Raw genomic sequence first — 25,557 nt, 5'->3', positions numbered from 1 at the left:
TCCTGGGGTGAGGTCTAGGTAGTATGGCAGGGGTCACACCAAATCCAGGGGTACATATGGTAGCCAACTAAAAAGGAGAGGGAATAAAGGATAGTGGGGGAACAGGGCACTTAACCACCCAAGGGGAGGGTATTGTTTATATCTCTACAGGGAAAGAGTGACCAGACTTCAACCCTATGCTCTAATATATGAATGCAACATATCTGGCATGAAACAGGGAGCCAGTAGAGAGATCTGAGGGGCCGGCCCTAATCCCAACTACATGGACAGCTGCCCCTCCCCTAAGAAGAATTTACTTCAAAGGACAGCACTGAAGCTACAGCTTAGGGAGAGGGACATGTCTGATCAGAGCACATGGGAGCAAATAAAGGGGGTGGAATGGAGAGAGTGGAGCACATCCTGGCCCACCAAGCCTTTCGGATGATATACTCGCTCAGAGCAGCCAGTGTACAGAGAGAATCATATGGCCAGCCCCACTATGAGACACAACATTCCTCACTGACCCATAGCCCTGCAGGGGAAAACACTGGAGACACAGTGTGGAAATTGCGCCTGATCTGACCCCACCACACCGAGGCAAAACACTAAAGGCATGCAACAGAACAGCAAGGAGAACAGAGCAATGAAGTCCTGTACCAAAAATAAACTTTGGGGCCAGAGCATGGCACCCCATCAGACTCAACCGGAAAATTCTCCTAAAGGTCAACAAACAGTCCTTGAGCTATTTACAGTCTTTTCTCTTTTATTGTCATTGGTTTTGTTTTCTTTTATTTTGTTGCTTTGTTTTTCTCTGTCTTGGTTTTGTGCATATTATCATATTTTGTGCAGGTCTATCTAAATAAGATAGGCTGGATAAACAATCTGGAGGAGAAAATAATGGGACCAACGGTTCTGGGGGTACATGGGAGACAAGGAGGTAGAGGAAAGGAAGTGGTGTTAACAAACCCAGGGACAAGGGGACAACAAGTGATCCAAAATCAGTGGGGAGGAAGGTGTAAGAGGCCTGATAGGGCTTGATCAAAGGTAATGTAACCGAGAGGAGTTACTGAAACTCAAATGAAGGCTGAGCATGATAGTGAGACAAGAGGAAAGTAAAAGGAAAGAGAGAAAAGAACTAGAAGGCAAAGGGCATTTATAGAGGTCTAAATATGAGCATGTACATATGTAAATGTATTTATATATGATGATGGAGAAATAGATCTATATGAATATATTTATAGGTTTAATATTAATGTAGCAGATGGACATTGGGCCTCTACTCAGGTACTTCTTCAATGCAAGAACACTTTGTTCTATTAAATTGGCATTCCATGATGCTCACCTTCCTGACATGATCACTGAAGACAAAGTGGGTGCATAAGTAAATGTGGTGAAGAAAGCTGATAGTGCCTGGCTATCAAAAGATATAGCGTCTGGAATCTTAAAAGCTTGAAGATAAATAAGCGGCCATCTCACTCAGAAGCAGCAAAGCCCACATGGAAGAAGCACACTATCCTGTGTGATCATGAGGTGTTGAAGGGATCAGGTATCAGGCATCATCAGAACAAAAAAAATCATATCATTGTGAATGAGGAGGAGTACGGTTGGAGATCCAAACCTCATCTATAGGCAACTGGACACCCCTTTACAGAAGGGTCGGGGAAGGAGAGGAGCCAGCCAGGGGGTAGTAAAGCAACAATGAAACATACAACTTTCCTCTAGTTCTTTAATGCTCCCCCACCCCAGCCCTATCATGACCCCAATTCTGCCTTTCAAATCAGGCTAGATGAGAGGATGTACACTAGTACAGATAGAATCTGGAAACACAGGGAATCCAAGACAGGTGCACCTCTCAGGACCAGTGGCTGAGAGTGGCAATACTGGGAGGGTGGAGGGAAGGAGGAGTAGAAAGAGGGAACTGATTACAAGAATCTACATATAACTCCCCTCCCTGGGGGGATGGACAACAGAAAAGTGGGTGAAAGAAGACATAGGACAAAATAATAATAATTTATAAATTATCAAGGGTGTATGGCAGGGAGGGGACAAAGGGGTAAAATTGAGAAGGTGATACCAAGGGCAGTAGTAGAAAGAAAATGTTTTGAGAATGATGAGGCTAATGAATGTACAAATGTGCTTTATACAAGGGATGGATGGATGGATTATGATAAGAATTGTACCAGCTCCTAATAAAATGATTCCAAAAAGTCATGGGAGAAATGAAGCATTAATAACAATGAATACAAGTTTAAAAAAAATTTTCTAAAACTGATCTTGGTGATGATTGTACAATTCTTCTTGATGTGATTAACTATCGAATTGTATGTTATGTGAACTATAGTCCATTAAAACTATTGGAATGTGATATATAAATAAATTTATTTAAAAATAATGTTTAAAGATTTTTAAAAGCCATGACAATTGCCCACTCATGAGTTGATAGTGCCTTAGAGGAGCCCTCTTAATGTCGTGGTTAAGACTTGAACTGTGATCCAAGGGTCAGCTACTCGAAACCACCAATTGCTCTGCAGGAGAAAGAGGGATCTTCTACTCCCATAAACAGTTACAGTCTCAGAACCTTATGGGGTAGTTCCACCCTGTCTTATAGGGGCTGTGTTAGTCTGGGTATTTTAGAGAAACAAATCCACTAAAACTCATATGTATAAGAGAGAGTTTTATATAAATGGTAAGTGCACATCCAGAAAACATCCCAACCCAGTGCTGCCCAAGCCCACAAGTCCAACATTAACCCATATGTCCAACACCAATCCAGAAAGTCCTCTTCCATCTCACAAAATACATGCAATGATGCCGACTGCAGGAGGAAAGCCGAATCTGAGCGTGTAAGCATCTCAGCGCTGGCAGGGGTCTCCACACAGCTGCTCCAGCACCCAGGACTGCATCGGGGTAGGTCCATGTGGCTTCACTTCAGGGATGCCTTGCAGGAAGTGAGCCTTGCCAGCTGAAGCTGGGAACAGCTGTGCCCTGCTCCGACCATCACAAAGCAAAAGACCAAGAACTAGAAAGGCGAGGCTCACAGAGCCATTTATCCCTCTGCCCTTCAATTAACCTCACATGTGGTTATCGGCCAGGGGCACTATGAATCAGGGCACTATGAATCGTCATGGACTTAATGGCAGGGAGTTTGGGGCTTGGGGTTTTATGGAACTTCTTGTAAGGCCATGTGCCTTTTCATGTGGATCTCAAAACTCAAAGAGAATTTGGAGTTTATACTTAAAATTTGTGGATTATTTATAAGATCAATGTATATGCTCTTTTAATAGGTGCCCCTAATAAATTGACTCTTGCTAAATGGTTAACAGTCATCTTCAACAAATAAAAACCAAATTCACTGCCACTGAGTGGATGTCCACTCATAGCAACCTTGGTATTAAATTACTATTATTTTGGTGGCAGTCTGAATCTGGAAAGCTTTCATTTCTTCTCTCAAATATTTATGCAACTTCTTCAAACCTTCGTTTCAACATCTGTACCAAGGCTTCCAACTTGTGCCTAGCTGGATTCCAAAGAGGGCAGTACTGACAGTGGCTCCAGAACAAATCAAACTCACTGCCATAGAGGCGATGCCCACTCACAGAGACTTTTAGGATAGGGTAGAGTAACCCCTGTGAGTTTCCAAGACTAACTACTTACCAAAATAGATAGCTCTGTCTTTACGAACCCCCCCTCCCTCCAAAAAATTTGGGGAGTTCAAACCTGTCCAGGGTGCCTCAAGAGCCCTGGTGGTGTAATGGTCCTATGCGTCAGGTTGCTAACTTCAGGGTCAGCAGTTTTAAATAACCAGCTGCTCCATGGGAGAAAAACAAGTTTTCCAGTCCTGTAAAGAGTTACAGTCTTGGAAACCCACAGGGACAGTTCTACCATAGCCTATAGGGTCACTATGAGTAGGTGTTGGCTTGATGGCAGTGAATTTGGAGTTTTGGATGGATGTGTCAGTAGAAAGGGCTACTCTCTGCGTTTGAAACATCAGAGCCATGAAAGTCTAGTGAGGTAGTTAGTTTATTGTGCCTTTTGTACTGCTTTATAACTTAACTGTTTATTTCTTGTGTTATAAATCTATCTGTATAAATAGATAGATTAGATAGATAGATAATTAGCAATCTGGTTTTGTCTCTCTAGAGAACCCTGTCTAACACACCTAGGAAGGACACTCTGAAATGCCTGGGGAAACCAGGAGCGCTTGCAACATGTGATTAGGGATTAAGTGAAACTGGTTAGCACTTTTTCTTACTATTACCCAAAGGAGATGGTCTTCCCGCTATAACTCCTGGTGCCCTGGTGGTTAAAGTAGTGTGCATCTAAACAAAAGATTTACAGCTTAGGAAACATTATGGGGGCAGTTCTAGTCTGTGCTCGAGGGTCACTTTAGGTCAGAATTGACCCAAAGGTAGTTTTGGTTTTCAATACACAGTGCCCTTTCCATATACCTATGAAAATGTAAAAGCTGCCTATAACTGACTAGATTCTAACACAATAATCCAATATATTGTTTTTATGCTTTCCCAAAGCAAAATAAAAAAATACAAAAAAACCCTGCCTTTGTTAAAGAAATCTTTTCTTCTAGTGTTATCGAAAGCAACTGATCAGTGATCTCACCTTAGTTTTACACCATTGTATCTCAATGATTACAATTGTATTCAGGCATGCAGAATGATGTTTAGGGAAGTTTTGATGGATGATCCCTAAAACTCATTGCCATTAAGTCATTTTTACTCATAGTGATTCTACAGGGTCGAACTGGCCCTGTAACTAGACTGTCACTGGTTACAGGTTGCTTTCTTCTGTGGAGAAGCAGGTGGTTTCAAAGGGCTGACCGTGCAGGCAGCAACTCAACGAATACCCACTGTCCCACCCCGGCTCATGGCTGGGTCTCCTGTTCTGGGAATTCTGAGCAGTTAGTGCACTGTCAAAACAATTGCCAAGAAAAGTATTAAAAAATAAAACGATTGCAAAGACCAAGCTTGCTATAGCTACAGACTGAATTACAAAGCCAGAGTCAACCCAGGTGTTGCTGCTTCTGTCCACCTTCCTCGGAAATTCAGGTTTGGATTAGGCCAATGGTTCTTAACCGTCCTAATGCTGCCACCCTTTAATACAGTTCCTCATGTGGTGGTGCCCCAACAACCATAACATTATTTTCGTTGCTACTTCTTAACTGTAATTTTGCCACTGTTATGCATTGTGATGTAAATATCTGAAATGCAGGATGGATTTTCATGGTTACAAATTGAGCAAAATTAAAGTATAGTGATGAATCGCAAAAATAGTATGTAATTATATATTGCGAAGTATTGATTTCTAATTACAAATAAGTGAGTTTTTTCCTTGAAGCATGGTGTAGTAGCATGGGTAACAGTCTTCATGCTGGGTACTCCTATGTGGGTGTACATGTGGGCGGGCCCGCCTGGAAATGGTTAGTGGAGGTGTCTGGTGTCTAGGTCCCTAAAATATGTGTTTTCTGAGAGCCGCTGGATTAGGCAAAAACTGTTCAATTTCTAGCTTCTGTGACTCACGTACACCAAGTAAGCCGAAACAGGCACCCCGGTGGTGTTAAGGGATAAGCAAGGAGCTGCTAACCTCAATACCAGATCAAACCCGTGCACGATTCAGCTCAGGATAAAGATGAAGCTTTCTACTCCCATAAATATGTACATCTCACGAGCCCACAACGGCAGTCCTGCTCTGTCCGATAGTGTCGCTGAAGCAGAATGCATGCACTCGATTGCAGCGGGCCCCAAAGTTTGCAAATCCAGGCCCAACACTTCCCTTGGGCGGCTCTTCAAATTTCGGGACAGCCTTAGAGACGCGCCAGTCGCCACCGGTGTGGTCGACAACCGAGCCAGAGATCGCGCTGAGCCCCGAGAGGAGGACGCGAACGCTCGATGCGATCGGCGCTCCGCACGCCCGGGCATTTAAATGAGTAGAGCAGCGGCGCGCCACGCGGGTCCGCAAGCCTAGACCGGTCCCCGCGCCTCCGGCTCCGAGAAAGCCGGCTGCTGACGCACGCCAAGCGTCGACCCCGCCCACATGCCCACCGCAAACGGCGGGACGCCGGGAGAGGGCCGCGCATGCGCGGTGCCACGTAAGCGGAAGTGGCGCGCGGGCGCCGGCCGACGGAGTACCTGCTGGAAAGGCGTCCGCCGCGGTGGCAAGTGCCAGAGTTAGGAGTAGAAGAGGAGGTGATGGCGACGCACTTGGGGCGGGGGAGACGCCTCATGTGACTGATGCGCCCCCCAGGCTGAGGTCACCCCTGCAGGTGACCCGCTGGCGGTGGGGTGGGCGTGCACGGCGGGGCGTCTTCGCAGTGTTGGGGAGCTGGGTACCCCTCCCGCCCCCACCCTTAAGAGCACCTTTCCGCCGGCCCCCTCCTGGAGGAGCCCGAGGGAAGCGAAGGCGCCCGTGACGAAGGAGCAGGCGCCTTTCCAAAGAACGGAGACCTGTTGGCTGGGTGCCCTGGGAAGACTGTCAGCTTCTCCCAGCCTCGGGTCCTCTTGCTGAGAAAGCGCTCTCCAGTCCCCAGTCTTGGACTTGGAGGAGAAGCCACCTCCGGTGGGTGGGGTCTTCTAGGCTGGCCCTTGATGAATTGTCAGTCGCCTGGATCCTCTCCCACCCCTCTTCAAACTGCATTTTCTCTTAAGAATTACTTCCGGGCTTGTGTTTGACTGTCAGTGGAACGTTATTCTTGCCTAGTTACTAGAATTATGTCAGATTTCCATGAGAAGTTTTCCAACCCCCCAAACCGAATCTGTTGCTCTTGAGTTGATCCCCGCTCTAAGGATCTTACAGGGCAGTAGAACTGCCCCCACAGGGTTTCCATGACTACTGTCTTTTTTACAGAAAAAGACTGCCAACTGAGCTCTTAATCACCAAACCTTAAAAATTCTTAACCACCAGGGCTCCTTAGAAGTGGTTCTGAAGGCACCACCTTTGTAGCTCAATCCACTCCCCCTATCCTTTTCTTTTTAGGTTTTCGGTCAAAATAATAACGAAAATAGGGGGAAGGCGTTGGATGATGTTAAGCATGTGCACTTATTTTACAGTAGTATTTCAGGTATCTACAACTGCCTCGTTTTCAACTTTTTTTGGTCAGTGAATTGGGATAGTGTGAAAATTGGAAAGTATAGATAAAACCAGGGCTGCACAATCACTGTTTCTTAGGTTGCAGCCACTAGTGATCGTGTACAGCAGAACTAAGCACCGTCTGCGCTTGTACTGCCCTTGCTCAAGCTGCTGTTCATTTGAGCCCATTGTTGCAGCCTCTGTGTCAATCCGTCTCTTTGAACAACTTCCCCTTTTGGTTGATCCTCACCTTTATCAAGCATGATGTCCTCTTCCAGGCACTAATCTTTCATGATGGCATGTCCACAATATGTGAGAAAAAGTCTAACCATTCTTGCTTCCAAGGAGCATTTTGTCTCTACTTCCAAGACAGATTTGTTTGTTATCCTAGTACATTTAGTATTCTAAAACCAATCATTTAAATGCATCAGTCCTTTGTCTTTTCCATTATTCATTGTCCATTTTAATTCATGCGAGGCGATTGCTTTTAGGTGATGTGCATCTGACCTAGGTGCACCTAGTCCTAAAAATGACACCTTTGCTTTTTGACGTTTTGAAATGGTCTTTTGTAGCAGGTTTATCAAATGTAATACATTTGAGTTCTTGACTGATCCTTCCATGACTAGTTCCAAGTTAAATGAAGTACTTGACAACATCAATATTTTCTGTTTATCATGATGTTGCTTTTTGGCTCAATTTGTGAAGAGTTTTGTTTTCTTTATGTTCAGGTGTAATTCGTTCTAACATTGAGTGTACCAAAACAGGAAATTAATTTTTTTATGGGTTAAACAGTGTGATGACTTATTTTCCTCATATTTCACCTTTGGTAGTGGAAGACTTTCAGCCTAAATGTTGGGGGTGGAGAGGGGAACTGCGTTAAGAAATTAGCTGAAATAATTTTGAGTTCATCAGATCACAGATATTTGTCAATCTTAAATGTTCACTGTGTGCTAGACATGCCACCTTTAATTTCATTGTAGCAATTATTTGTACCTTTGAGGAGCAAAGTCTGATATCTGTTAACATTATGAAAATGTTTAGGGAAAAAGTATTTACTTGGACCTGTAGTTTTGTTTTTGTTTTTTTGATCCTTAACAGTTGCTGTGAACTTTTAAGGAGCCCCATTGGCACAGTGGTTAATCGATAGATTGACTGTTCAAACCTAGAAGCCATTCCAATTGAGAAAGATGTGGCAGTCTGCTTCCATTGTAGTTTACAGTCTTGAAAAAGCCCTGGGACAGCCCTACTCTGTCCCATAGAGTCACTAAGAATTGGAGTCAGCTTAATGGTAGTGAGTTTGGTATACTTTGGTGAGCTCTTACAGGGAAAAAAAAAAGTAAGCATTTAATATGAAAACTAAATGCTGTGCTTGATTTAAACTTTCTTTTCACTCCTGGCAGTAGCAACAGCTTGGCTGAGTTTCTTGAGAGGGTATTTAACATCGGTCGTTTATTTTTGAAATGGATGAATGTAGCAGAGATTGAGGTCATAGTTACTGGATGACAGAGGTTGTAGTGTGTTCTTTTCATCGGTCTCTCAATCTGAGTAGTGATGGAAGTATGATCTGATTAGAAAAATAAAACTGCATTTTAAATGCAAGACTTTTGAGGGCAGATTTTGCAGTTTGGGTGCCCCAAATTATGAAACAGAATGAATTTATTTTCATGTTTATTTCAGCCACTTGGTGTGGAGATTTTCAGTAGAGTTGTCAGTATTTTGGCAGAGGTGTTCTATCAGTGTGAATCTTGGGGGTGTAGTGAGTTATGTGTTGGTGGGGCTGCTATCTCAAGGTTAGCAGTTCAAGTCCAACAGCTGCTCTGCAGAAGAAAGGTGAGGCCTTCTGCTCCAATAAAGATTTATAGCCTCAAGAGCTCTGGGGAGCATTCCTACTCTGACTTACAGGGTCCCGATGAGCCAGGATTGACTCAGTGGCAGCTGATTTGGGTTTTACTTTTGTCTTAGAGTTGATGATGCATGTCTGGCATAAGATTTCCAACTGATGTGTGACATGGCATTAATGTTGTAAAGAAACAGAATGACAGTGATTAAATGATGCTTAACCTTTTAACTTTTGTTATATATTGGAACACAATGATAGGAAGATATTATTTTCCCTTGAGGATTTCGAAGGTTACACCATTATGATTTAGGTATTGGTTCATAAAAAGCATGTGTGGAGTTCATGAGAGGAGCAAGCAATTGATGCGTTTGACTGCTGGCCACAGGTTGGAGGTTCGAGTTCCCCTAGAAGCACCTAGGAAGAATGATCTGGCGATCTATTTCTGAAAAATGAGCCAGGGGAAACCCTGTTGAGTACAGCAATTCTCTGGCACATGAAGCTGCCATGCTTCAGAACGATTGTATGATTCTGCACAGCAACTGGTTGTATGATGTGTGGAGAGCCTGGTGGACCAAGCTGTTCTTAACTGACAGGATGTCAGACAGTGCAGCATGGTCATAGTTCTGGGTGAGCTGGGTGAAAGGGGAGTAGAGATGATAGGGGGACCCAGTAGTCTAGGATCCTTAATGATAGGGTCCGAAACATAGTGTAGCCTGGATATAGAATCAACAGGTCTTTGGCAAAAATGGAATATAGAGGAATGGAAAAAGTTGAAGATAGTGCTCACTTGTAGCTTTTGGGTCTGACTCTAAAACTAGATCTTGTTGAATGCAATTTGGAATATAAGAAGAAGAGCAGGTTGGTTTTGACAGGAAAGTAGTTGAGCTGTGAACATTTTTAGTATGTATGCCAGTGGAGATATCAAAGAAACATTTCAAAGTACAGATCTGGACTTCAGTAGTCTTAATCAGAAGATCTGCATCCCTATGCTCAAAAATTGTTAATTCATCCAAGCCACCTCAACTATTTGGTAGCAGAGCAAGGTCTTGAATACAGATCTGTCAGAATTCCAAAGCATGGAGAAAGCACAATGCTAACTTACTTTCTAATAGCAATAGCTGTAAGTGTATTAAGGAGACCTGGTGGTGTACTGGGTTACAAGTTAGGCCGCTAACTGCAAGGTCAGCAGTTCGAATCCACCAGCCCCTCCATGGGAGAAAGAAGGTACTTTCTGTTCCTGTACAGCCTTGACTATTCATAGTGTCCCTATGAGTAAGAATGGACTTGATGGCAGTGCATGGGTAAGTTTATTGGCATAATACAATATCCCTGGCATTGTGCTAAGTCACAAACACAGTGTTTGTGTCACAAAGAGTGTCACAAAATAGGGGACATTAAAGTTGATCTACCAAAACTGATATAGAAAGAAAAGATGGTGAAAAAATTATTATAAGCAAAAGCCAAGGGCATTTGAGAAGTCATGGTGTATTTCAGGAATGAAATGGTCTATTGTGGCTAGTGTAGTGCTTGACTGAACAAATCTATAGAGAGACGTATTAAAACTAGTGGGGCCAGGTGTACTTGAACGCTACTCCGTATCCATCTGTGTGCATATGGAAAGTGGTTAAGATTTTAGCTCTAAATTCAAACGCAGATTTGATTAAATGGTGGTGTTGGTAGTTCTACCTGTCTTCAATTTGCGATGATCTTATTGGAGTGTTTATTAGACAGTTATTGTGTCTTCTTCCTCGAGTGTTGCCCTTAATTTTGCTCGGGTTAGGAGATATCGTTTAATGTGTGGATTGCACGAGTAGTTGAATTTCAGTAAAGGTCAGAGCCCACCTGAAGTTAAAGAGAAGCCTACCAATTTTAGAGACTCTCTTATAGTCAAAACCATCCTCGCCAAGCTGAGATCCTAGATGGCAGACTAGGTAGATGTATTCCTAACCCTCTACAACAAAGATCCAAGAAACCAAGTCAAACAGCTAAGGACTATAGTCCTAGAACCCAGAGCTTTAAGAGAAAGGATAAAGGAGGTACGTACCAATGAAAAGAAACTGAACAAAAATAGGAAAAAAGTGATACATGGTGTGGTAAATTTCTAATTGACCTAGACAAAGAATGACAAGTTTTTGGCTTTATACAATTCCAATATTTCTTAAAATGAAAATGATTTTATCCAAAGAAAGAAACACTAATAACAATAAGAGTTGTTATTGTTTACCAATAAAAGTTGTTTATTGGTAAAGAACAATATGTTCCTCAACACTAGTAACAACTTTTACTATTATTCGTGTTGAGGGAGCATCAGCTATTCTGTATCACAATTAAAGGTCAACTTTAATGTTAAGGGTGGTGTGCATCAATTTTAATTTATGTTTCTACACATAAAAAACGAAGGCATGTTTATTTGAAATAGGAAATAATTGGGTTAGCTTTTATTTTGCTGCTATAGAAATAAATACAGTATTTTTAACTTAGTGATATATTTGACCTTTATTGAACCCAACCCAAACAAACCCACTGCACTACCTTGATTCAGAGTGGAACTGCTCCTCTGCATTTCCAAGGTTTTGAATCTTTTCAGGAGTAAAAAGGTTCATTCTTCTGAAGAGTGACCAGTAGGTTCAAACTACTGACCATGTGGTTAGCAGCCCAGTGACTAACCCATTATGTTTCCTTGGGCTATATCAGATGAAGATAAATTGTTTAGAGAGTAGTCAGAATATTTTTGGTTGAGTGAAAATTTGAATATAATATTATCCAGAGAAAATGAAGCTTATCTCTGTCATTTAAATTGTTATTTGAGATATTATTTGGAGCTTGGCATTTCATTCAATAATCTGATTTTGCTTTATTGCTTATTTTCTTCTCCAGGATGTGAGTCAACAAGTAAAAGAAAGACTTAATAAAACAGGAAGTCAGTAAAAATAACCTTGGAAGTACTGAATGCAGCAAAATAAGAACAATGGATCTCAAGTTCAACAACTCCAGGAAATATATTTCTATCACTGTCCCATCCACAACCCAAACAATGTCACCGCATATCAAGTCAATAGATGACATCATGGTGCTTGGCATAAATCTCAGCAGATTTAACAAACTTACTCAATTTTTCATATGTGTTGCTGGAGTTTTTGTATTTTACCTAATTTATGGATACTTACAGGTAAAAGAAAAAGTCGTTTGTGATATTTATAGTAATTTGAGGTCACTGTGGACCACATTTTGAGCATTTACTGATCATTTTTCCCCCATGATATGTTTACTTGGTTCAGTTTAGAAATATCTTGATGTAATAGAAAAAGGCTTACTAAAAGTAAGCTTAGAACAAGAACCAAAATTTCAAGGTATTTTTATTACTGGTAAATATGTATTCCAGTTACCATTCATGGGAGCAGAGATTTAATTTGAAAAATTAGAATATGGAACTCAACATTTTCATTTATTTAACAAAATATAATAATGAAATAATGCATTAGTTTTGAAAAGATTCAAATAATGATTTAAGTATTAATTATTTGAGAACTTTTTAAAAATCATTTTATTGGGGGCTCATACAACTCTTATCACAATCCATACATACATCAATTGTATAAAGCACATCTGTACATTCGTTGTCCTCCTCATTCTCAAAACATTTGATCTCCACGTAAGACCCTGCAATCAGCTCCTGATTTTTCCCTCTCCTTCCCTGCTCCCCATTCTCTCATGAACCCTTGATAATTTATAAATTTTTATTTTGTCATATCTTACACTGTCTGACGTCTCCCTTCACCCACTTTTCTGTTGTCTGCCCCCGGGGAGGGGATTGGATTATATGTAGATCCTTATAATTGATTCCCCCTCTCTACCCCATTCTCCCTCCACCCTCCTGGTATTGCCATTCTCACCACTGGTCCTGAAGGGATCGTCCACCCTGGGTTCCCTGTGTTTCCAGTTCCTATCTGTACTAGTGTACATCCGCTGGTTTAACCAGATTTGTAAGGTAGAATTGGGATCATGATGGTGGGGAGGAAGCATTTAGGAACTAGAGGAAAGTTGTATGTTTCATCGTTGCTACACTGAACCCTGACTGGCTCCTCTCCTACCCATGACCCTTCTGTAAGGATATGTCCTGTGGCCTACAAATGGGCTTTGGGTCTCCATCCCGCACACCCCTCTCATTCACAATGATAGGATTTTTTGGTTCTTTGATGCCTCATACCTCATCCCTTGGACACCTCATGATCACACAGGGTGATGTGCCTCCATAAGGGCTTTGTTGCTTCTGAGCTAGGTGGCCGCTTGTTTACCTTTAAGCCTTTAAGACCCCAGACAGCCAGGCACCATTAGCTTTCTTCACCACATTTGCTTATGCACCCATTTGTCTTCAGTGATCGTATCAGGGAGGTGAGCACACAATGATATGGCTTTTGGAGAACTTAATTGTTTAATAGAGTTGAATGACAGCATAAAAGTCTTATTTCAGTTCACACTTGATTATTATTGTATAACATTGCCACTTTTCATGTGTGAAAGCATTCCTACTAGCTCCCAGGTACATTGGTATTAAAATAGCTCAGGGAAAATAACTTGGGTTTTTAAATTAATGTTGGTTTTATATAGTTGACTATTTTATCTCAGTGCCAAAGTGCTAAAACTGCAATAAAATCTGTGAAACCTGAAACTTGTCCGAAAAGGAAAACGCATATATTTTCCACTAATAGAGATCTTTAGAAAAGTGGTAAGATTGCACCCTGTGAGAGGTGGAAAACTGGAAGACTCACAAGCATAGTTCCACTGAGTTTTGGTTCTCACAGGTCTCTGTATTTTCACCCTGAGTATTAGTGGGTTTAAAAAATTAGTGGAAAAGTTGGCATTCTAGCCCCAGTTGCCATCTGTGGATATCACAGTATTTCTGAAGGTTTTTGGAAATACATTAGCTGACAATTTTGGAAGTACGTTGCCCAGGGGTCTCTGGGTATACTTGAACCTCCAACCTTCTAATTAGCAGATGAATTCACCGTTTATACCACCCAAGCACAAATTTGATTTATTCAATTGTTCAGTTAAATTTGAGCCATCAAATATAATTTTAAGGGTTGATTATAAATGACTAATATTAACAGTAGATACAAATATTACATGCTATTTAGTGTAATCCCTTCCTTTAAAGTCAGAATTTTTATATAAAGAGAAACAAGTATAAAAAGTGTTACTTCATGGCTATCCTTGACCCCTTTGTTTTTTTCTCATTCTCTGATTTTTTTATAAGTCATTTTTCATGCCCTTAAAAGTTGATTTAACAAAGTTAACTAGAGATCCATGAAACGGTTCTCTATAAACATGACATTCAGTTCTATGGAGAAGGGGTCTACTTTCTGTAATTAGTTTCTGAAACATGGTGCTTTGCTTTCGTGTTTTCGTTGGAGTGGGTTTTGTTGTTTCTTATTTCTAGAAATATATTGTGGGAAAATTGGTTTTCCCTTGAACTTTAACAATATTTATGTATCTTTTAACAGGAATTAATATTTTCAGTGGAGGGTTTTAAGTCCTATGGCTGGTACCTTACATTAGTGCAGTTTGGGTTTTACTCCATATTTGGTCTAATAGAACTTCAGCTTATTAAGGACAAAAGGAGAAGGTATGTAGTTTGTATTTCTTTTTAATGATTTGGTATGCAGTGACCATTATGCATGATTTACATTTCCCATGATCAAAACACATAACCCAAGAATTTTTATTAGCAAAGTAAACTTATTAAAAGTATAAGTATAAAGAGCATTTTTCTTATGTACTAAAAAACATTAGGTTTCTCTCTTAAGTGTAATTTCACCAAAAAATAAAGAATATAATTTACACTCAATTTATAGTGAGATTTGCCTTCTTGAAATGCAAAAATAAGCTTGGTTTCATTAATTGCACCAAAATCTGACTCTTGAAGGATTAAAATGTTATACCAAAGTCATGTATATTGAGATAACAGTACTTACTTTTTATAGATATTTTTAAGTTGTGGAGTTAATGATTGATTTTGTAGGAATTATTCCAGCAAACATGGTCGTGTTTCTGATGTCCATGAAGTATATATTCTTAAGTATTAGAAGAAAAAATGTAGTAACATTTTGTTTATCATAGCCAAAAGAGCTAGTATGTTAATACCTTATAAGTTAACAACCACCTGTATAGAAGTAATATCTTTAATTAAATTAATGGAATATAGAATAATATGTAATAAAAGACTGTGATTATCAATGGAAAGTATTTAGCTATTTGAATATAAATGTTCTTAGGAAATGTAGGAAGTGTGGTTATCCGCATATCACACCTTAACATGTAAGTATGTAATATGTAAACATTGTGCTACTTAAATTGATATATATTGAGTTATAATGCTGAGATTTTGTCTTCACCTATATAAATGTTTTAAAAACTCTTAATGAAAATAAACTTCTTTTACAGTTTTTTTAAAAACTAAAAAAAAGCATAAAGTGGTTTGATGTTGCTGAAATTAATTGTGAAAATTTAAAAATATAAATCTGTAATACAGGTATCCTCCCGACTTGTCTTTATTGATAATAAAGTATTAAAGCAGTGATAGTAAAAATGTTGGAATCTGAGCTGCTCTTCCTGATTATCACAATGTAGACAATTTGGCCAGAAGTGATAGACTAGGAAGTAAGTAATCTATCTGCCATGACTAATATATACGGGATTGTGAAGACTCATTACTTGTTACTGTGATGCCCCTGGATTATCAGTTCTAAATTCAAAGTCAATGAAAAGTCAGCCTGTATGTTAGGAGGGGGCAGGGGAAGATTATAATGGCATCTAATGATTATCATCTTTACTTTGGGTTTATCTGAATCTAAACATAAGAATTCCCTGTGAAGACTGAAGAAAGACAAATAACAACAGAGCAAACCTTTCAATTGAGAAGTAAACGAAACCTTTTCTTTTGTTTTTTCTTCTTAATTTTTTTGGAGGTGGATCTACTTATGAAAAAAGCACAATTGTTAAATGGCAAGACATAATTTTTCCCATCACTTTTATTGCCACATAATTTACATATCATTCAATTCAATAGTTCAGTCTCATCAAGGGGCATTGTATCGCTGCCACCACATCAATCTTAGCTCATCCCTTGCCCCATACCCCATGGTTAAATCACTTTTAAAATGAGTTGTGCAATGGCAGTCAGTGTTCCCTCCCCACCCACTGCCTTAATTATTATTCCTGAAATCCCCTTTGCCTCCCTGCATTCCCTATCATCCCTTGTAAAAGTTATTCGCATTGTGTATCCACTCTTCCTGTGCTTCACAGCTAAGAAACCCAACAGAAAACAAAACCAAAATTGCACTACAGTGGTAAGGCTAAAATAATCGTATAAGGACAAAAATATAAATTCTTACAAATACCACAGATGAAAGAATATAGCATTCAGACTCAGTAAACATGGGTTTGGGCCTCTTATTAGTTCTTCAAGATCTTAGGGGAGTTCTCATTTGTATTTTGAAGATCAAATGTGATAAAATACATTTGTAAGGATATAATAAATTTTAATACCTTCAATATTACTTTTTCCCCACCAGATTACCTTGCAACTTTATTATTAATTACTTTATGTGAATTTTTAATAAAGGTTTCAAATTACTTTTGAAATGGAGTTCAACACCATTTCTGAAGATGTCAGCAGTGGGGAGTGTTATGTAAGCTAGAAACAATGAGAATCCTCCAAGTGAAATGATGGAGTCTAATGCCTTTATTTTGCCATGGCGAAAAATCGGGCTTGTGTAAGGCTGAGCTTTTCGTGTACTCATGGCAGTGTGCTTTGGGGCCTGGAACCTTATCATTGTAGGTCTCAGTTTTAGTCCGGATCTCTTTCTATGAGCCCTTGCTGCAGAGCCAGTGCTTACTGATAGCCATTCCAGGTGTGCTGGCCTGTGCTGAGGGGGGGAGGGGTGTAGGGGGTTTCCACTGCTGGTGCTACAAAGGCAGGTTACCGATGTTTCTGCTGAGGTCCCTGTAGGTAAACTTGAACCTTCAGGCTTTGGATTAGCAGCCTTGTATTAATCTGATGATCATTCTTTGTCATTTTCCTGATTTCAGTTTTTATTACCTACCAATAAGTCAACTTATCTATGAGGAAATTTGACTTGGGAAAGTGGTGCAGTCCTTCTTACCCTGCACTGTACCACTGAAATTTAAACCCCATGCACAACCTTCAGATGAGTTAGCTAGTCTGCCCTGATGCATAGAGGCACGTCAGACTGGGATTACTTGTAGCCTACTCTATTAGTAGCTCAATAGCAATGGCCTCAAAGTCGAAATACGAATGTAAAGATGCATTCAAATTGAATTTTTCCAGGAAGATATTTTACCTTCTATCTGACCCTGTGTGAAGAAACTAGGCTGTCCCGATTTAAACTTCAACGCAGAGCCCAAATAGACATTAGATCTAAGTGTGCTGCATACTCAGATTACGTGACTAGTGCTCTGCTGTATTGGTCACACTGAGCTTCAGAATTACCGTGATGGACCGTCAGGTCTCAGGTCGAGGTGAGCAGATGATGGCGATAGTGGCTCAAAACTCAGAAAGACGTCAAATGAAGGGTCTCCTTTTGGACCTCCAGATAGAAGCAGGATAGAAGACTGGGGAACCTGATTCCTCTTGTGCTTTCTTTTATGAAACAAATCTACATTTCTAGACCACACTTACGATTTCTAGAAAAATTCTGCTCCGTTATTCCAACAGAATGCTCAGGTGGATTTTTCCTAATGCTAGATGAAAACCATTAGGAAGCAACATTTCCAGGGTCCCATCTACAATTACAGAGACCAGTGTGTGTATTCCCCTTACAGGTCATCAAAATAGTTCCTTGCAGCTAGATTCACTATTTAACAAACATTTATACCTTTAGGGAGAATTTAAGTAACTCTTATACCTTTAGGGAGAATTTAAGTAACTCTTATATAACTTTTTCAGTGGAGAGTTCTCATTTATGATAGACGTGGGTGTTTTTAAATAAAAGTAAATTATTACCTTTATAACCTTTTGTACACGTAGTGTAATAACTTTAATAATATATTCTTACCACTATATCTGGAGAAGTTACCCTGAAATTAGAAAAGTAATTAGGTATTTACGTATTATAAACATACTCTTGAAATAGTACGAATTTGGTTCCAAAATGAAGATTTTAAAATTGTCTTTTGCAGAATACCAGGAAAAACCTACATGATAATAGCTTTTCTAACTGTGGGCACTATGGGGTTATCAAACACTTCCTTGGGCTACCTGAATTACCCTACCCAAGTCATCTTCAAATGCTGCAAATTGATTCCTGTTATGCTAGGAGGAGTTTTTATTCAAGGTATTGTCATGATGTGTTTTCATACCGTTTGAAACCTAGTAGGATCTGTTGTGATATCTAGCATTAGGAAAAACATTAAGCTTTTATACAATTGAGTATTCTGGATCTAAAAATTCTGAATAATGTATATAAGTAAAATATTTTAGCACACTCCTGTGACATCCATTAATAGCTGAATTCAATCGTCAAAATCAATAATAAAATATTTAATTTTTTTTCATAATCTCAGTATCTACTACATTTTCAAAAAATAATGCATTCACATTAGGAAGGTTCACCTCAGAAGTGCTTGGGAAGCTCCTTTTACCAATTATCCCTTCTATTTTCTGGGTAGCCCTGCTCTGCTTCCATTAAAATGGGCAATTCTCATATTGAAATACAGATTATTCTGAGCAGAACTAATATTTTATCAACCTTGCTAGCTTACTGGCTTCTTAAAGAGCTCAACTTGCAAGCTGTGTGGAGATATGTATAAAAGAGAATAATAGCAGTAAAATAACAGGAACCTCTCTGATGGTGTTCCCATTAATATTGAACTTAGCATGTATAAAAATTACTCTTGAGCAACCAAACGGGGCACACATCTCTGCAAAATGTTATCCTGTATGATTTCATTTTTTAAAATGTACTTAAACCAAAATATAATAAGTTGACATGCCTAGATCAATCAGTTCTAGTCTTTGAAGTCTTGAATCATTAGTCTGGTTATTTTGGAAACAGGAAATGTAAGAAAATATAGTGTCTTATACGAAAGTAGGAGAAGCATTAATTTCCATGCCTGCTATCAGTGTCCTAAAAATGGGATATTTACTTACTTGTGTGAAGGGGCTTCAGAACGTTCGTGGGAAAATGGAATTGAAAGATAGTGGATTTTTTTCCACATACTTTCAAAGCCCTTTGTAAAATACATAAGGACACGTGCTGCCTCGGTGCCTCGTTAGTTCTTCAGGTGTTTCTGACCTTAGCTCTAAAAAGTCGATAACTATTTTACCAGTTAAATGTAAGGATTGGCGCTGCTAGGTGGATTTACTTTGTCTTACTGGCTTGTTCTCTAGGAAAGCGGTACAACATTGTAGATGTGTCCGCTGCGGTGTGTATGAGCCTTGGCCTCATATGGTTCACCCTGGCTGACAGCACAACTGCACCAAATTTCAACCTGACAGGTAAAGACTTTCTCTCTATTCACTCAGTTTGACAGGCATTTTGGTGTAGAATAAGGAATTTAATTGATGGTATGACATTGTGATTCTGAGACCTAACATAAAGCTTCAGGCTTCCCTTATATAGGTAGTAGAAATAGCACTGCTCTGGGAATGCAATAGTTGTTTTTAATATTTTTGCATTTTAATATGATAAAAGACTGTTTAGACTGTTTGCCAAGTCAAAATCTTTAGATTTCAAATATATACATAATAGTTATGAGTTAAGTTGAAAAAGTACGTATGAATTAGAGGGGAATCAGTAGTGATGTTTCTGTTCTCATGTGTAAAAACTGAAATGTGCACATTTATTTGCTAGTTGCTTTACGTGAGGACGGAACATCTTGCTGTGCTGTAAGAGTTTACTGTAGAATGGATATGCCATATATACTCGAGTGTTAGCCAACCCTAATGTCAGCCTAGGCACCTAATTTTACCACAAAACTGCATTAAAAATGTGCTGAAGTCAGGGTGTGACGTAGCACCGATGAAGAATACAGCTTTCCTCCAGTTCCTAAATGCTTCCTCCCACCACCACCCCACCTCGTACCATGATCCGAATTCTACCTTGCAAGTCTGGATAGAGCAGAGGTTGTACACTGGTGCAGATAGAAGCTATAGGTACAGGGAATCCAGGGTGGATGATACCTTCAGGACCAGGGGTGTGAGGGGCGATACTGGGAGGGTAGAGGGTGAGAGAGTTGGAAAGAGGGAACTGATTACAAGGATCTACATATGACCTCCCTGGTGGACGGACAACAGAAAAGGGGGTGAAGGGAGATGCTGGATAGGGCAAGATATGACAAAATAATAATTTATAAATTATCAAGAGCTCATGAAGGAGGGGAGAGCGGGGAGGGAGGGGAAAAAAGAGGACCTGATACAAAGGGCTTAAGTGGAGAGCAAATGCTTTGAAAATGATTAGGGCAAAGAATGTACAGATGTACTTTATACAATTGATGTATGTATATGTATGGATTGTGATAAGAGTTGTATGAGTCCCTAATAAAATGTTTTAAAAAATGTGCTGAAGAAGTTGGCTTATACATGAGTATATGCAGTTCTCAAAGCTTCCTGCAGAAATAATTCTCTCCATAGGGAAAGCAGTCCATGAGAATCAAACTTAGATTTTTCAGAAGCAGATTAGATACTATAGTTAAAATAAGCAATGCATCGCCATAGAGACTAGATTTTTTTGTTATATATGCAGTATTCTCTGTCACTCTTAAATTTTTAAAAGTTAGAGTTTACTCACAAGATTTCCTTAATTAGTAATCCCCTAGGCTGACAGAAATCTTTAAAATGCCACACTGCAATATCTATTTGATAACAAGCATCACAAGTTAGGGAAGCATTTAAGGATAAGCATGGAAATACAAAAAGTCTCAATGGGGATAGCCGCACACCTGTTTACGTGTTTTCCTACTACCTGTGATTGTTTTCACATTAGAAATGCGCTCAAGTGAAAATGCTCCCTTCAGCTCCCACCGAGGCAGCACGCCTGGCATCCAGGCACCCCATGCACTTTAAGTGGATTGCTTCGTAAGGAAGGGTCAGAGGTCCGAGCTACCTAAACCAATCTGGGCATTGACCCACCCTGCTACCGCTTACTGCAATAAGGAAATATTGCCTGAACTGTTAAAAAATGACTGTGGGATGACCGAATTGGTTTTGAGAAGGTTATGTGAAATAACCTTTGAAGCCATTTGGTTCAATCAGTCAACACAACAATAAGACGAAAGAATAAAATCACTCTCCGGTCCAGCTCCTAGCGGCCCTTTGTCCAATCAAGCATAGGCTAGCCCCGCGCCATCCTCACCATTGCTCCGTTTGAGCCCATTGTTGCAGCCACCCTGCCAGCCCCTCTTGGTCTTTCTCATTTCATCGACCTTTCGCTTTACCAAGAGGGAGGTCTTTATTCCAGGCACTGGTCCCTGCTGACAGAGTAAGGTGAAGCTCATGAGGCAGACGTGCCGCCCTTTCTTCCAAGGAGCCTTGGGCTGCACTGCTTCTAAGACAGATTTGTTTGTGCTTTTGCAGTCTGTAGTCTTTCTATGTTCTTTGCCAAGACAACAATTTAAATGTATTAATTCTTTTGTGATATTTTTGCCTCTTCTGAAAGTTTCAATAACTTCACTAGCTAACCCATCCATATCCAAATGTATCACCTAAGAGTTTCTTCTGTACTTGTTGATCACAATATTTAAAAGTAGGTCTATTCTTTGACATGCTATTCACATAGAGCAACATTAGCTCAATTTATTTGTAGTGATTTTCTACTTTGGGGGTACTTAGTTAGTGTTAATTTGTTTTATTTTAATCCCATGTAACTACATGTGCCTGATAGAATTGGTTATAAAGAGGATAAGAGTACTCAACATCTGATAAAACGTACTTTAAGAAATTTTGAGATTTTAAAGGCATATTCCTGATAAACCTTGATTATGGTTCATAAGCTTGAATAAGCAGGCTTTTTTCCCTTGTTATTTCTTCTTGAAGGTGTGATCCTTATTTCCCTGGCATTATGTGCAGATGCTGTCATTGGAAACGTCCAGGAAAAAGCTATGAAGCTGCACAATGCTTCCAACTCAGAAATGGTAACTATGTCAGTGTCTTCTCTCCATTCAGCAGACTCAAACGTAGTCATAGACTTGCTTCATTAAATAAGTTCTGAATGCATGCACTTCATTTTTCAATTTTATGATCACTCTCATAGTAAAAGTAATACATTCAAGCATTACAGAAATATGCCAAGTAAATTTAACTAGCCCCCAAAACTAACTGCTGTCAGGTCAGTTCCAGCTGAGTGAGCACTGTAAGACGAGTAGGACCGCCCCTATTTCCAGGGTTGTGATCGTTATAAAAGCACACCGCCACAGCTTTCTCTTACAGAGAAATCGATAGGTTCAATCTACAGGCCTTCTGGTTTGCACCCAAGCAATACAACCACAGTGCCACCAGGAATCCTCAAATGTTCCTCCTAGTGAGAAATTATAATTCAGAATTTTTTTTATTCTCATTAATTTACAGAAATTTTTGAATATAGAAAACGATTGGTTACATCATATCCCATCCCTCCTTTGTACACAGCTAAATCCAAAAATATTATTACTGGAATTCTAGTTCCCACACTATAGGTTTATCCTGGGAGAAAAAAACACGTATAAGCATGTCTCTGTAGTCGGTGGATGAATGCAGTTCTCTGAGGAGCACGCTTGTCTTAGTCTCATTAGGGTGCCTTCGAAAAAGAAGGTCTAATCAAAGCCATGGCTTTCCACGGGGCTCTGCTGAGCCAGGCAAAGAGGTCCAATGAGGTATTCTTGAAAGATCTTCTCAGGGAACTCAGAACGTTTATGGGGGGTTATGATGAAGAAATTCTAAGAAAATGGAAAACTGCACTGGTTCTATAAAGGTCTGGAGAGTTCTGCCAAGGGAGCTTTGTCCATCCTGACGGCAAACCTGCTCTCAGGGCAGCAGGGACCAGCCTATGAAATTTCCCTGGGAAACTGCTCCTCTGCCTTACCACGCCGAGTTTGTCCCCTCAGACTTTTCTTTGTACCCTAAACTGAAAGGATACACAAAGGGAACATGATTTGAGTCCCTGAGAATGGCGAAACTGTCATTTTGACACGGTACAAATCAGAGCCCAGAATTCTTCAGCAAATGGTTAGAGATGGAAACACCCAACTTCACAAAGTGGATAGATAGAGGAACTGTCAAGGGCAATCACTTTACATTGTTTTACATATCTATAAAACAAAAGTTTCTGTAATTTTACACCATTACTTGGTGACAGTCTCCAATATTTGTATTGTTTTCCACTTAGACTTTAAATTTTGCTTATGTGGTCCAGATTATATATCTTGATTTTCAGGCCTCTGGCTTCATATCATTGTTGAAATGACTTTCCCACATTGTCTTAATCTTTGCACTGTCTGTATTTGTTTGGGTTGACTAGAGAAACAAATCCAAGGATGCTCATATGTGTGTAAGAGAGAGTGTTATATTAAAAGACTGATTGTATATTGAGAAAGCATCCCAGCCCAGTCCGGATCAAGTTCATAAGTACGATATTCGCCCATAAGTCCAATACTAGTTCGTTAATCGCTCTTCAGACTCACGCAAGCACATGCAATGATGCAGAACGCAGGAAGATCGCAGGCCAGTGAATGCAAAGTCTTATGGAGCCAATGGCAGGGGCGTATCTCCCGGGCTCTGGCTGCCTTCAGACTGGCTCTAGGTGGCTTGTCACAGGAAGGTGAAGAAGCAGAGAGAATGTGGTCTGCCTCCCAGGAGAAAAGAGAGGAAGTTCCCAGAATCCTCATGGGAAGGCTGTGTCCACAAGGAGGCATCATAAGGCTCTGACCTGATTGACAGGCTAGGCTCCACCCCTTCACTCATAATACCCTCAAATTGACATGAGATTATGTAACTACCACAGTGTCCTTTTTAATTAAATCTCTTATTCAATCCAAAAGTTTTGTTTGCTGTAAAGTATGGTTAGAATTTTTATAAATCTGCCCCCCACCGAAAAAAAATTATTGAATAATCTATTTTCCTAGCTTACCTTAAATATGTTTTCTATTTCATTATAATGCCGGGGTTGGAAGACACTCTGGTGGCACCGTGGGTTAAGTGTTAGGCTGCTAACCAGAAGCTTGACAGCTGGTCTGAGGGAGAAAGGTGTGGTTGTTGTCCTTCCTGAAGATTCATAGCTTCGAAAACCCTATGGAAGCAGTTCTACTCGGCCATGTAGGGTGACTGTGAATCAAACCTGACCCTACTCACTGACTTAATTTAATGGCAGTGTGTTTTTGGTTTAATGTGTGAAGTCAGGATTTTATTATTTTGAGCTTATTTCTCAACTAGTACTACGGAATGACTGTAACTGCGTATTATGTTTACCATATTGGGGCTAGCCCATGCCGGTCCTTTTCTTTTGTAGAATATTACTGCCAGTACTTAGTCTAGGGCAGGGGTGTCAAACTGGTGACCCACAGGCAGCATGCCACCCCCGAGGCATTTTTTTTGTGACCCACAATGCTCTGAAATAAAATGAAAATAGAAAAAATTGTCATGAAGAAAATAGTGCTTAGGGGAGATCGAGGCAATACCGTACACACAGTTCCCTCGTTACATTTTATTTCAGAGCATTGTGGGTCACAAAACATTACCTCAGGGGCCGCCAGCTTGACATCCCTGATCTAGGGGTTCTTAATCCCAGATAAATAAGAAATCCTATGGATAGGCATTTCGTATTTTCATTGAATTATAAATTAATTAGAAAAGTATGTCAGTGCACTTGGTGAGTTCAGTCCAATAATAATGTGCCACTTTCCTTCTATTCAATGTTTTGTTGTTTAATGTTGCTTATCACTTAAAGGTTTTCCCTTATAAATCGAGTACAATATTAAATTTATTCTTAGATGATTCATCTTCTTGCTGTTGTTTCTACAAATTACATCTTTATTGTAGCAGTAAATATTCCAACTGATCGGTATGGAAAATTATTATGTATGGTTTAGGGGTTTTTTTTAACATTAATTTTGTAACCAATTACTTTGCTTAACAGATTGAGGAAATCACATGAAGGATATAATGTGAATTCCTTCCTCTTACTTTCTCAGCACAGACTGGGATATCTTTAACCCCAAACCTACTGCAATGAAGTGATTTCTGACTCCTAATAAGCAATACAGGGCTTGGAAGGCTATAACTCTTTAGGGAAGTAGAGAACTGCTTCTTTCCCCCATGAAACAGCTCGTGGGTTTGAACCTTTGACTGCAGTAGCGGTCCAACGGATCCAATGGCTGTACTTACTCAACACCGCCGCCACCTGAGCCCCTCTGGGATTCTTATTGAAGTCCCTAACTTCAGTAAATGGCATGGAGGTGGACATATTTGGCCACCGCTGGCTTCCCTGTTGCCATCAGCAGGGATCAGACAAGCCTGCGTGGTCCATCCTTCTTTCCACCGTGGCACCAACCACTGCTCCAGAGCCACACCACAGTTGACACTGGGTTTGATAGTTTGTTGCAATGGCCACACAGAGCTCATAAATAACACTCATGGTCAAAAGGATTTTTAGGGACGTTACCACGAA

The 25,557-nt window shown here is 40.1% G+C and overlaps 1 protein-coding gene across 6 annotated transcripts in view; it reads left to right on the top strand.

Moving 5' to 3' along the window:
* The first annotated feature begins 6,077 nt into the window (after window positions 1–6,077).
* Window positions 6,078–25,557, top strand: part of SLC35B3 (solute carrier family 35 member B3) — a 34,548-nt gene continuing 15,068 nt past the window's right edge. For 2 of the 6 annotated variants that reach the window (XR_012785406.1, XM_075555287.1), the window contains exons 1-6: window positions 6,079–6,256; window positions 11,777–12,068; window positions 14,404–14,525; window positions 18,101–18,255; window positions 19,311–19,418; window positions 21,954–22,051. Coding sequence is in view for 5 of the 6 variants with exons in the window: in XM_075555287.1 (XP_075411402.1) it covers window positions 11,868–12,068; window positions 14,404–14,525; window positions 18,101–18,255; window positions 19,311–19,418; window positions 21,954–22,051 (684 nt within the window). In the remaining variant the exon portion in view is untranslated. Of the gene's footprint in view, window positions 6,257–6,278; window positions 6,550–11,776; window positions 12,069–14,403; window positions 14,526–18,100; window positions 18,256–19,310; window positions 19,419–21,953; window positions 22,052–25,557 lie in introns of those variants that run through there. The other 4 variants (XM_075555286.1, XM_075555282.1, XM_075555285.1 and 1 more) reach the window with 4 other exon arrangements.

Source organism: Tenrec ecaudatus, chromosome 7 (genome assembly GCF_050624435.1).
Source record: "Tenrec ecaudatus isolate mTenEca1 chromosome 7, mTenEca1.hap1, whole genome shotgun sequence".
Lineage (NCBI taxonomy): Eukaryota > Metazoa > Chordata > Mammalia > Afrosoricida > Tenrecidae > Tenrec > Tenrec ecaudatus.
This window is presented reverse-complemented; position numbering and strand designations above follow the sequence as displayed.